The 12,694-nt window shown below is 47.4% G+C and overlaps 1 protein-coding gene across 2 annotated transcripts in view; it reads right to left on the bottom strand.

The window, feature by feature from the left end:
• Positions 1-3,921: 3,921 nt before the first annotated feature.
• Positions 3,922-12,694, bottom strand: part of hydin (HYDIN axonemal central pair apparatus protein) — a 915,145-nt gene continuing 906,372 nt past the window's right edge. For both annotated transcript variants that reach the window (XM_043707374.1, XM_043707375.1), the window contains 2 exons: positions 10,336-10,560; positions 3,922-5,477 (listed from right to left, as the gene is read on the bottom strand). In XM_043707374.1, the coding sequence (XP_043563309.1) occupies positions 4,992-5,477; positions 10,336-10,560 (711 nt within the window). In that variant the 3' untranslated portion in view covers positions 3,922-4,991. The remainder of the gene's footprint in view (positions 5,478-10,335; positions 10,561-12,694) is intronic.

Raw genomic sequence — 12,694 nt, 5'->3', positions numbered from 1 at the left:
GGAATCGCTGCTCAGGTCCAGGTTCCTCCTCAAATGCGGTTTGTGCAGGCCGAGGGAGGAGCGAGCTTAGGACACGGGGCTGACCAGAGTTGGAGACACACTGGATGACAGAGGAGCAAGCTGGATATTGCCGACACAGTTGACTGTGGGGGTGTTGGTCCACCTCTAGGGTTCGCGACCTAAGCCTTCCAGAGCCTGACAGACAAGGCACTCGGCCTTGACACCTCGTGTCCACTCGAGGTGGCTTAGGTGTACGATGGACACGACATTGACCTTGCACCATAGACCCTCCCCCATGATGCAGTGTGCCACAATTTGAGCCAACTCGGGGATATCCTCTCAGTGCCCTTTGGAATAGCAGAGGTGTAATGCTGCGCACTCTCCACTGCCACACTTTCTCCTTCCACCTGGACATGTCATGGTGTGATGTTTTGTCCTAGAGACTCCTAGTGGAGGGGCCTCTGCAAACGGGTCCTCCCCTGTTACATTGGGGTTCTGAGGTGGAGAGTACTGAACACAGCGGTCCTGTGCAACTGGCAACTGAGCAAATTTAATGCGTACCAGACCACGGACACGTTCTGTGGCCTGGACGAGATGGTATTTCACGTATATGTTGAGTGCATCCATTTGCAGCCTATTTTTAGTTTTTTGAAAGGGCTGCTCTTTGAATTTTAGTTACACTTCAGCCCCACGTTCCTGATCTATGGACCCCTGGAGTCAGGAGGAGTGGACAAGTCTATGAAAGTTCTTGTGGCTTTCCTCCTGGGTCTGGTCAAGACGGCCATTAACAGATCAGGGAGTGAGCCGCAGAGGGACTCATTGTTCCTGCCTTCCTCTTTTTGTGACTATGTCTGCACTTGGATTTCCCTGGAGCACTGGGTGCTCGTCGGTACAGTGGAGGCCTTTCGTGACCATTGGGTCACTGTAAGGGTGAAGTGCGGCATCGGTTTGAGTAATAATATTTTGATTAAGGTTTCCGTTCAACTTTTTAATTTTGTGTTTGTTCTGGTTTGTGCCTAGAAATGGGCTATCTTGTTTTCCTTTTGTATTGATTTTGAATCTTTTGGAAGAGTTAATGAGGGCTTTTACATGTTCATTTATGGGATGTGTGCGTTGCTGGGTCACCAGTATTTATTGAGCATCTCCGGTTGCCCTTGAAAAGGTGGTGGTGAGCTGCCTTCTCGAACGGCTGCAGTCCATGTGCTGCGGTTTGACTCACAATACCATCAGGGAGGGAATTTCAGACCTCTGACCCAGTGACAGTGAAAGAATGGCAATATACTCCAAATTAAGATGGTGAGTGGCTTGGAGGGGAACTTGAAGGTGGTGGTGTTCCCATGTATCTGGTGCCTGCATCCTTCTAGATGGGAGTGGTCATGGGTTAGAAGATGCTGTTTGAGGATCTTTGGTGAATTTCTGTGATACATCTTGTAGATAGTACACACCGCAGCTAGTGAGCATTGGTGGAGGGAGTGGACGCTTATGGATGTGGTGCCAATCAAGCGGGCTGCTTTGTCCGGGAAGATGTCAAGCATCTTGAGTGTTGGGAAATAGCATGAGTCTGACAGTCAGTATGTTCAGGAAAAGAGGATTTAAAAATGGTAACTCGTTTCAGTGGTTTGAAGGGGTACTTATCGCTGTCATTCAAATGTTGTCACATCAAACAATTTTAACACATGCGCAAACCAGGAAGTGGACAGGGGCCTTCTGCTGGGAAAAGTCAACCTTCTTGTTTTCGTGATTTTAAGGCCAGTTTGCTGCAAACCTGTGTAAAGTAATTCAACATTGGGTGACATTCAGGTCCATAGTATTTGTTCAATTGTTCCTGTTGCAGTAACTGGCAAAGGCAGAGTAGGGACTATCCAGGAGTTTCCAGAAATAAAGATCAATTTCTTCAAACTGGGACAAATATCACAGGGACATTAAAGTCAGTACAGCAGACCTTTTATTAACTGTTCAAACATTCTAGTTGATTGACAGGTCCGTATAATTGAGGTAAAAACAATGACTGCAGATGCTGGAAACCAGATTCTGGATTAGTGGTGCTGGAAGTGCACAGCAGTTCAGGCAGCATCCAAGGAGCTTCGAAATCGACGTTTCGGGCAAAAGCCCTTCCGAAACGTCGATTTCGAAGCTCCTTGGATGCTGCCTGAACTGCTGTGCTCTTCCAGCATCACTAATCCAGGTCCGTATAATTAATGTAAAAACACTCAGTAATAGAAATGTAATGCGGGTGTATACATATCACTGTTATACTTTATTTACAGCATAATTGCGTGGCAACTTTGCCTTAATAAACGTTAGTGGCAGAGAGCTTTCTCACTTGCCCTCTCAATTGTGTGGATCGCAATAGTACAGAAAATGTCTGGTATTTCAGGAGTATGATTTTTTTACTGGTTTAAAGAGAGTGCTGGTTCATAAGGTGCTGATTAAAACAAAGTTTGCTGTACCTTTTTTTCAATTTCCTTGGGAGCTTTTGATCGCACAAATATTAGAAATGGGAAATAGAGCCGTTTCACCTTGTGATTTATCCAGTGTGGGTAACAGAGCTTGAGAAGGTTGTTCACCTAGACAATGATCATGTCATTGGGTAGCTGCCTCTCTCTCCAAACCCTATCACTTTCCAGACCCGATCTCCTCTCCTCTTCTCGACCCAACCCTCACTCTTCAACCCTCGTCCTCCCTCCACACCTAACTCTTACTCTCCAGCCTCACTCTTCACCCAGAACCAACCTTCAGCCATCAGACCCTCATTCGCCAGCCCCACCCTCCACACAGACCCAACCCTCACTCTCCATTCAGACCACCTGATTATCTCAAAAAGCACAACATATTAAGTACGATCCTCATATATCATCATGTTTCCTGCCAATGCTGCTTGTTATTGGTCTTTCTTTGTGTGTGGAGCTGTTCCTCTAAGTAAATGACAGCGTCTCCATTCCTGATGTTTTTCTGTTGCAGAAGGTGTTTTTTAAAACCCACGTTATAGACCATTTTGGCAGATACCCGATAAGCAGTGGATGATCTGGGTGTACTTGTTGAGAAGGTCAGACAGAGCTACATTCCATCCAACTGGTCTGGCACTGCTTCATACCTACACACAGCAATGGCGACGAGAACAGTTTCCAAGTCGGGCTCTCACCTTCCTCAACCTTCGTTAACATAAAGTACTCAGTGACAAAGAGAAAAAGGAATTGTTCACGTCTCTCATTGTGGGACAGCTCCCATCAGATGCAGGGGTAGCTTGTATCTGTTCCTTTTATGTACTGGCAGGACCAGCAGCACAGTCATTCCCAGTAAGGAGATTGCTACAAACAGATTAGTGTGAATAAAATGGACTTCATATCATCCTTGCTCTAAGGTGATGAACATTGCATCAACCTGATAAATTGAAATCTGGGATTGCGATCTGATATGCAGTGAAAAGGAAAGCAACGACTTCTTTAAAAACTTCCAGCTTTGTACATTTGCACAAGAAATTCATGAGGTGTGACCTCAACAAACTGAAAGGTGTACTTAGGAAGATGGATTTTTGTATGTAAATAGTTGTTTTGACAAAAAAACTTTAGTTGCTCTAATTTGCCTATTGTGCCAATGTAAATACTGTGGTGTCGACAACGTTCACACCTTCCTTGTGTGTTGTGACTTTATGTTCACTGGAGAGTTGATCATTATTGGGGACAGTGATGAATCCGTCTATTTCTGTGTCTGTACGAGTCCAATATACCATGTGTGAACCCAAATACAGAAAGTATTGTTACCATGTTAATGTATCACCTAATAATTAGAGAGAATGAAAAAGTCAATCTGAAAATCAAAAATTACCCCTCAAGGAGAGGTCCCATGGTTGGAAAAGGGGGTCTATTCCTCAAGGTGATTAAAGTAATGTTACGATCCCAAGAAAGTACAATGTTAAGCATGTTCAGTTATTCAACAAGGTTTATTCAAAGGAAAGAAATATTTTCATACAACAACATGGCACACGGGAAAGAAAAGCCAGCAGATTGAGAATGACGTGTTGTACACGAAAACATATAGAAGAATGTTGAGATTGTAATGGGTAGAAGGAGTCAAAACCAAACATCATCTCTCTCACACAAACCAGCTCAATAGGGGCTGCTGTAGTGGAAAAAGGGCGCCAAATAAACTTTCGTACAGCCACAGCAAAAGTTATGATTTGGCAACTAAACATATCTCAATAAACGTAAGGAGCTAGGATCAAGGGTTGAATTACTGCCAGAGACAAAGCTCGAAGGGCTATTGGTCCAATTCATAAAGAAAGGTGAACTTTTGGCACACCTTATCAAATTGCCCAGGAACATGCCAACAGGTTTTGCACACAATGTATTTGAGAAATTTGAGAATTATTCATGTTCACAGCCACAAAGAATGAATGGAGACTGAATCAGAGGGAGACTGGACCAGAATCTCTGACAAAATTGGTAATCGCTGCAAGTCTCTGAGGAGGAGCCTGTGTGAAGTAAGGCACTTTGCGAAACAAAGGAGGAAATAACTAACACAATCACCTACTTTAATAGGAAACGGAAGAATATAAAATCCCTACATTTCAATCTGACCTATTGACAAAGAATGAAATTGTTGCTCAACATGAAGATGGTGAAAGCTTACTGGCCAACTCGGTTTGATAATAGGAGAGGTGTCCCTGGGCGGTATGGAAGTGGGATACAGAATAAAACTGGGCAGGAGCCTTAAAATGAGCCTCGGGCAGGTAATGCTGCCCAGTTGAGATTTATCTGGATGGTAGAATTCTCCAGGCTGAGATCACCTGATATCCTCCACGTACAGCAATACTGGAGATTATCTGGCAACTTGCTCTGCTACTGGTTGGACAACCATACAAACTTGTCAATAAGCAGATTCCACTTGGAATAAAGTGATTGGAGCATTGACTGAGTTAATAAAACATTTGGTAATTTTTGGAGAAGAAAAACATGTGCTTTAAGCAGGAATCCCCGAGATCTTTTTTCCTCTTACTTCTCAGGAGTAACACCTTTCAGGTAATAAATCCAGGACATCATAGCTCCCGATCCTGCGGAACTTGGGCATGATATGATCAACTTGCCAGTGACAGGGGATTTGGAGAAGTTTGTAGCTTCAAAGCTGACAACCACAACATGGGTTTTCTTCCCACGTAGTGTCTCTGTGGGTTTGCAGGAAAATGCCGGATTGTCCACTTGGAAGGAGTAGGTGGTCGTCTGGGGGAAGATATTCCTGAATGGGATGGTAGCACTAGCACCAGCTCGAACTGAGAAGGGGCCCTGAGGTTTTGCAGCGAGACACATTCCAAGGAGGGGGATGTTGTACTCGCCTCCAACCGGAGAGTTGACGTTGAGAATTGCTCTGGTCTCGCCCAGACGGAGAGGCTCGTAGATCACCTCCACACCCACCTCTGAACCACCCGGCGAGGCTGGTGGGACCGTGATGCTTTTCTCCACAAAGAATTCGGGGCTATCAACCTGAAACGAACAATAGTTGAATCAGGTTGTTATATCCAAGATCCCAGAGGGATCAGAAATTTTACAGACAATCTGATCAGCACTGCTCAGCAGCATCAGAAATTCCAAATGCAAAAGAAAAATTAAAACCAAGTTAAAAATTCAAACAGGAGCATTTGATTCACCCACTTTGAATCATTAAGGTGAATGTCAAAACACTACACTTTGCATCCATTCAACAACACCTGCAGAAACATGGTTTAAATGTTGACCACATCTCCTTATGTGACATGCAGTGTGACTGAGAGGGGTGGGCGAGGGTCCTGTGACAGGCAGTCAGTGTCACTGAGCGGAGTGGGCGAGGGCCCTGCGACAGGCAGTCAGTGTCACTGAGAGGAACAGGTGGGGACCCTGTGATAGGCAGTCAGTGTGAATGAGAGGAGTGGGCGAGGGCCCTGTGACAGGCAGTCAGTGACACTGAGAGGAACAGGTGGGGACCCTGTGACAGGCAGTCAGTGTGAATGAGAGGAGTGGCTGAGGACCCTGTGACAGGCAGTCAGTGACACTGAGAGGAACAGGTGGGGACCCTGTGACAGACAGTCAGTGTCACTGAGAGGAGTGGGTGAGGGCCCTGCGACAGGCAGTCAGTGTCACTGAGAGGAACAGGTGGGGACCCTGTGACAGGCAGTCAGTGTCACTGAGAGGAACAGGTGGGCCCCTGTGACAGGCAGTCAGTGTCACTGAGAGGAACAGGTGGGGACCCTGTGACAGGCAGTCAGTGTCACTGAGAGGAGTGGGCGAGGGCCCTGTGACAGGCAGTCAGTGACATTGAGAGGAACAGGTGGGGACCCTGTGACAGGCAGTCAGTGTCACTGAGAGGAGTGGGCGAGGGCCCTGCGACAAGCAGTCAGTGTCACTGAGAGGAGTGGGCGAGGGCGTGTGACAGGCAGTCAGTGTCACTGAGAGGAGTGGGTGAGGGCCCTGTGACAGGCAGTCAGTGTCACTGAGAGGAACAGGTGGGGACCCTGTGACAGGCAGTCAGTGTCACTGAGAGGAACAGGTGGGGACCCTGTGACAGGCAGTCAGTGTGAATGAGAGGAGTGGGTGAGGACCCTGTGACAGGCAGTCAGTGACACTGAGAGGAACAGATGGGGACCCTGTGACAGGCAGTCAGTGTCACTGAGAGGAGTGGGCGAGGGCCCTGCGACAGGCAGTCAGTGTGAATGAGAGGAGTGGGTGAGGACCCTGTGACAGGCAGTCAGTGACACTGAGAGGAACAGGTGGGGACCCTGTGACAGGCAGTCAGTGTCACTGAGAGGGGTGGGCAAGGGCCCTGTGACAGGCAGTCAGTGTCACTGAGAGGAACAGGTGGGGACCCTGTGACAGGCAGTCAGTGTCACTGAGAGGAGTGGGCGAGGGCCCTGCGACAGGCAGTCAGTGACACTGAGAGGAACAGGTGGGGACCCTGTGACAGGCAGTCAGTGTGAATGAGAGGAGTGGGCGAGGGCCCTGCGACAGGCAGTCAGTGTCACTGAGAGGAACAGGTGGCGACCCTGTGACAGGCAGTCAGTGTCACTGAGAGGAGTGGGCGAGGGCCCTGTGACAGACAGTCAGTGTCACTGAGAGGAGTGGGCGAGGGCCCTGCGACAGGCAGTCAGTGTCACTGAGAGGAACAGGTGGGGACCCTGTGATAGGCAGTCAGTGTCACTGAGAGGAGTGGGCGAGGGCCCTGCGACAGGCAGTCAGTGTCACTGAAAGGAACAGGTGGGGACCCTGTGACAGACAGTCAGTGTCACTGAGAGGAGTGGGCGAGGGCCCTGCGACAGGCAGTCAGTGTGAATGAGAGGAGTGGGCGAGGGCCCTGTGACAGTCAGTGTCACTGAGAGGAGTGGCGAGGGCCCTGTGATAGGCAGTCAGTGTCACTGAGAGGAGTGGGCGAGGGCCCTGTGACAGGCAGTCAGTGTCACTGAGAGGAACAGGTGGGGACCCTGTGATAGGCAGTCAGTGTTAATGAGAGGAGTGGGCGAGGGCGTGTGACAGGCAGTCAGTGTCACTGAGAGGAGTGGGCGAGGGCCCTGCGACAGGCTGTCAGTGTCACTGAGAGGAACAGGTGGGGACCCTGTGACAGGCAGTCAGTGTCACTGAGAGGAACAGGTGGGGACCCTGTGACAGGCAGTCAGTGTCACTGAGAGGGGTGGGCGAGGGCCCTGTGACAGTCAGTGTCACTGAGAGGAGTGGGCGAGGGCCCTGTGACAGGCAGTCAGTGTCACTGAGAGGAGTGGGCGAGGGCCCTGTAACAGGCAGTCAGTGTCACTGAGAGGAACAGGTGGGGACCCTGTGACAGGCAGTCAGTGTCACTGAGAGGAGTGGGCGAGGGCCCTGTGATAGGCAGTCAGTGTCACTGAGAGGAGTGGGCGAGGGCCCTGTGACAGGCAGTCAGTGTGAATGAGAGGAGTGGGTGAGGACCCTGTGACAGGCAGTGAGTGTCACTGATAGGAGTGGGTGAGGGCCCTGTGACAGGCAGTCAGTGTCACTGAGAGGAACAGGTGGGGACCCTGTGACAGGCAGTCAGTGTCACTAAGAGGAGTGGGCGAGGGCCCTGTGACAGGCAGTCAGTGTCACTGAGAGTGGTGGGCGAGGGCCCTGTGACAGGCAGTCAGTGTCACTGAGAGGGGTGGGCGAGGGCCCTGTGACAGTCAGTGTCACTGAGAGGGGTGGGCAAGGGCCCTGTGACAGTCAGTGTGAATGAGAGGAGTGGGCGAGGTGAGGTCACTTGTTGAGAAGCAGACAAGTGGTGACATAAGTGAGACACAGGACGTAAACAAGAATAAGATTTTTGCAACTGCGTGGATCTGTGTGGTAAGTCAAATTCCAGTATGCTATTTGTGTTTCTCTTTTTTCTCTTCGCAAAGTCAATATGGAACAGATTGCTAGTCCTTTGTATGTACTTAGAGGTATATTTTGATAAATGAACTATACTTCTGAAATTAAAAATGCTTTCCCGTCAATACTTAAGTGGGAACAAGGGTAATATAAAAGCAGAGGAACTATACTTCATCTAGTTAAGCTCTGCCTCACAGCTCAGCACCATGCTTTGCACATCCTGCAACATATGAAATCCTCAGCCCTCCTGAATGAGCCAGAGGCAGGGCCATGGCAGAGGGTGGTTCCACTTTTGGGGTGGGACAGGGGCTAAATGTGGAAGGTCAATATTCGTAGAGGACTCCTCAGTGAGGAGGGTAGAGATGGGCCTTTGTGTTGCCTCTCAGGTGCCAGGATCAAGGATGCCACAATTCAGCTGCAGCATATTCTGTAGAAGGGAGAGGGTTAGCAGACAGAAATCGTGGTCCATTTTGGGATCAAAGATGTAGGAAGCAAAAGAATGAGGTCCTGCAAGCAGACTTTAAGGAATTACTGGAGCAAATGTCCTCATGGAAATGATATGGCAATAACAGAGACATGGCTTAAGGAGTCTGGGTGTTAAATATTCCTGGGTATGAGGTATTTCGAGAAGATTGAAAAGAAGTAACAGGAGATGGGATAACTGTACTGGTTAAGGAAGGCACTGCAGTGCTGGAGAAAGAGGATGTTTCAGATGGTTCAAGGTCAGAGTCAACTTGACTACAGCTGAGGAATGAAGAGGGGCAAATACATGTCTCAGTGTAGTCTATGGATTGCCAACCAAAGGATGTTGAGGAACAAATCTGCAGGGAAATCACAGAAAAATGGCAGTATTACAGTGGAGTTAAAATGAGTGACTTTAATTACCCAATTAAAGACCAGGCTATTTGTAGTATAAAGGGAACTGATCCTGGATCACGTGATAGAGGGCTTCCAAAAGCACTGTGCGTCCAGTCCATCAAGAAAGGGTGCATTGTTGTACTTAATTCTTGGAAATAAGAACGGACCAAGTGTCAGTGGAGGAATATTTAGCAGGCAATGATTATGAAATCGTAAGGTTCAGGATAGTGGTGGGGAATGACATGCAACAGTCCAGAGCGAGAGAAATTAATTGGTGGAGAATGACTTTAATGGGGCATGAACAGAGCTGGGTGGGAATGACTGAGATGAGAGGTTAGAGGGAAAAAGTCGCAACTGAGCAGAGAGCCCCTTCAAAATGGTTTGGGTACAATCGAGGTAAATTCCCTCACAATGAGAAAGGTATGTCAAACAAATCCAGAGCTCCCGTGATGACAAATGAAACATAATTAAGAAAAGGATGAAAGGCATGCTTTTGACAGAAAGCAATAAGTAAAGCATACAGTGTCCTCAACTTTATTAATGGGGGCATAGTGTACATCAGCAAGAAGGTGATGTTGAACCTACACAAGTCACTTGTTAGACCTCAACTGGAATATTGAGTCCAGTTGTGGATGTCACATTATAGGAACTGTGAATGCACTGGACAGCAGGAGGTAATTTACGAGTATGATTCCAGGTTTGAGACACTAGAATGATTTTAGTGATGAAGATGGATTGAAGAAGTTGAGACTGCTCTCCCTGGAGAGGAGAAGGCTGAGAGGAGATTTGATAGAAGTTTGCAAAAGTGTGAGGGGGCTGGACAGGGAAAAACTCATAAAAGGATCAAGTAAGAGAGGACACTGATATAAAAGTTCCACACCTCTGCAAAAGAAGCAAGGATGATGTGAGGAAAGAAAATGTTCACACTGAGTGGTTTGGATCTAGCTTGCACTGCCTGGAAATGTGGTGGAGACAGGTTCAAATTGAGGCATTCAAGAGAGCATTAGATAATTATTTGAGTAGAAACAAAATGCAAGGGCTGGGGAAAGATTGGCACTAAGGCATGATGCTCACTTGGAGAGCTGGTGCAGATATGATGGCCCCGTTGGCTTCCTTCTGTGAGCCGTCTGGAACCTACCTTACAGAAGTACTCCACTTTCTGGCGGGAGTGGTTTAGGAACTTGGCCATGAGGGTCTGGTTGCCACCAAAGTTAGTCCGGAAGTGGCGTGGTTTCTCCGGGCCTGCTGGCTTGGCTTTCAGGATCAGGTCATACTGATAGACTCCTAAATCACTGTTGTTCAGTGTAAGGCGCCCAGTGACCTCACCCACTTTCAGAGGCTGGTATTCAAAGGACACTATACCCTATGGGGAGAAAGGAAATCAGTAAGATTTTATTTAAAAAGTCCACCAGTAAATCATTGCAACAGCACATCAACCATGAGAGATTTTATACGACTCAGAATAAGCCAGAACCTCTGTGCACTGTCTCAACTTCACCCAGCCCTGCTCATGTGCTCACATCTTCAAATCTTAACTTTCTGGTGTGCAGACCCAGATAAAAGATGCTCACACAAATTAGGTTAGCATCAGGCACTTCAATATTTCTTGCTGCTTGACAGCTCTTGATTTGAGTGCTGAATGCAGGAACCATCGACCCGACACTAAGGCTCTGCAATAGGGACGTAGCAGTAGGAAAGGAGTTGCCCTTGTTCTATGGGAATTCCACTCCGCAGGACCCCAACAGACATAAATAAAAGTCCTAACTTAACAAAATACGTTATCTTTTCAGGCAATGTCTTAGTGAGAGCCCCCTAATATCAATGTTATAGTGCTTCCTGTTCCCTCATTTGACACAGCTCAATGGCCTGAGGAATCCATCTCTTACAGCCTAATCACCCCAGGTCAAGGGCAAGATGGAGGTAACGGAAAGGACATCTCTGGGGCAGCTGTCAGAGCTGAAGGTGGGATACTTCTGCACTGGAAGGTGCAGCTCCCAGCTGCCAGTGTGCTTTCCTGCTCACTATCATTTTTGTGGTGTACAAGGTTGTTCTTTTGCTTTGGCTGTCTCAGAAACATAGAGATCTACAATGCAGAAAAAAGTTATTCTCACCCACTGTGTCCACATCAGCCAAAAGTAAGCAGCTAACTATTCGAATCACATTTTCCAGCACTTGGCCCATTGTCTTTGTATGTGCCTTGGCATTGCAAGTGCATATCTGAAATAATCTTGAATGTTAGATGGGTTTCTGCATCACCCATCCTCAAAGGCAGTGAATTCCAGATCCTTATTACCCTCTGAATAAAAAGCCTTTCCTCATACCTTCTCTAAACCTTCTGTCCCTTACTTTAAATCTATGACATGGTTGCTGATTCCTTCATCATGGGAAAACATTCCTTCAGGTCTACCCTGTCAACACCCTCATAATTTTATACATCTCAATCATGTCCCCTCTCAATCTCCTCTGCTCTAAGGAAAACAACCCCAGTGTGTCCAATCTCATTTTGTACCTGAATTTCTCCAGCCCAGGCAACATCCTGGTGAATCTCCTCTGCACCATCTCCAGTGATATCACATCCCTCCATAACTGCACACAATATTTCAATTGTTCCTAAGCAACATATTATACTGTTGCTGCATAACCTCCCTGCTCTTGAATTCTTTGCCTCGGCTAATAAAGGCAAGTATACACCTGTCTTGATACCTTAAGGGATTGATGCACATGCACACCAAGATCCCTCTGATCCAAAGGCTTGTGATTTCAAATCAACCTGTCGTACTATAGCCTGGCGTCATGTGACTTCTAATTCTGTTCACCCGAGTCCAACACCAGCACCTCCATGTCACAACTATGATACATAACAGATTGGGCCTCTTACACCTTGAGAAAATCCTGGAGCGATGTGCTGGAGCTGAGCTGACTACCCTACAACAACCATAAACATCTTTGTGGCAGGTATGACTCCAACCAGCGGAGAGTTGTACCCCGAATTCCCATTGATTCCACTTTTCCTCAAGCCCTTTGCTGCCGTACTCCGTCTCCTAAACAATCAAAACTCGCAGAATGTGAAACTCAGCCAAACACATCTTCAACTGCTTTACTCTATAGCTAGAATTACAGAATACATAGCAGTATATTGGTTTTAGCACAAGACAGGTAAGTTTCCCTCTTAAAGACATTAGAATTCCACTCCAAAGCACCTTGAATAGAATACCGCAACCTGCAATATAATAGCTTGCTTCCTTTAACTTGCAGCGTGGGTTAGTACCTGGGATTTCGATGTTGTGGCTATTACGGAGACATGGGTAGAACAGGGACAGGATTGGCTGTTGAAGGTTCCAGGGTTTAAATGTTTTAGTAGGGTCAGAGGTGGGGGTAAAAGAGAGGGAGGTGTGGCATTGCTTGTCAAAGATAGAATTACAGCGGTGGAAAGGACGATGGATGAAGACTCGCCATCTGAGGTAGTTTGGGCTGAGGTTAGGAATAGGAAAGGTGAG

Source organism: Chiloscyllium plagiosum, chromosome 17, assembly GCF_004010195.1.
Source record: "Chiloscyllium plagiosum isolate BGI_BamShark_2017 chromosome 17, ASM401019v2, whole genome shotgun sequence".
In the NCBI taxonomy this organism is placed as follows: Eukaryota; Metazoa; Chordata; class Chondrichthyes; order Orectolobiformes; family Hemiscylliidae; genus Chiloscyllium; species Chiloscyllium plagiosum.
Note: the sequence above shows the minus strand (reverse complement) of the source record. Positions and strands in the feature narration are given on the sequence as shown.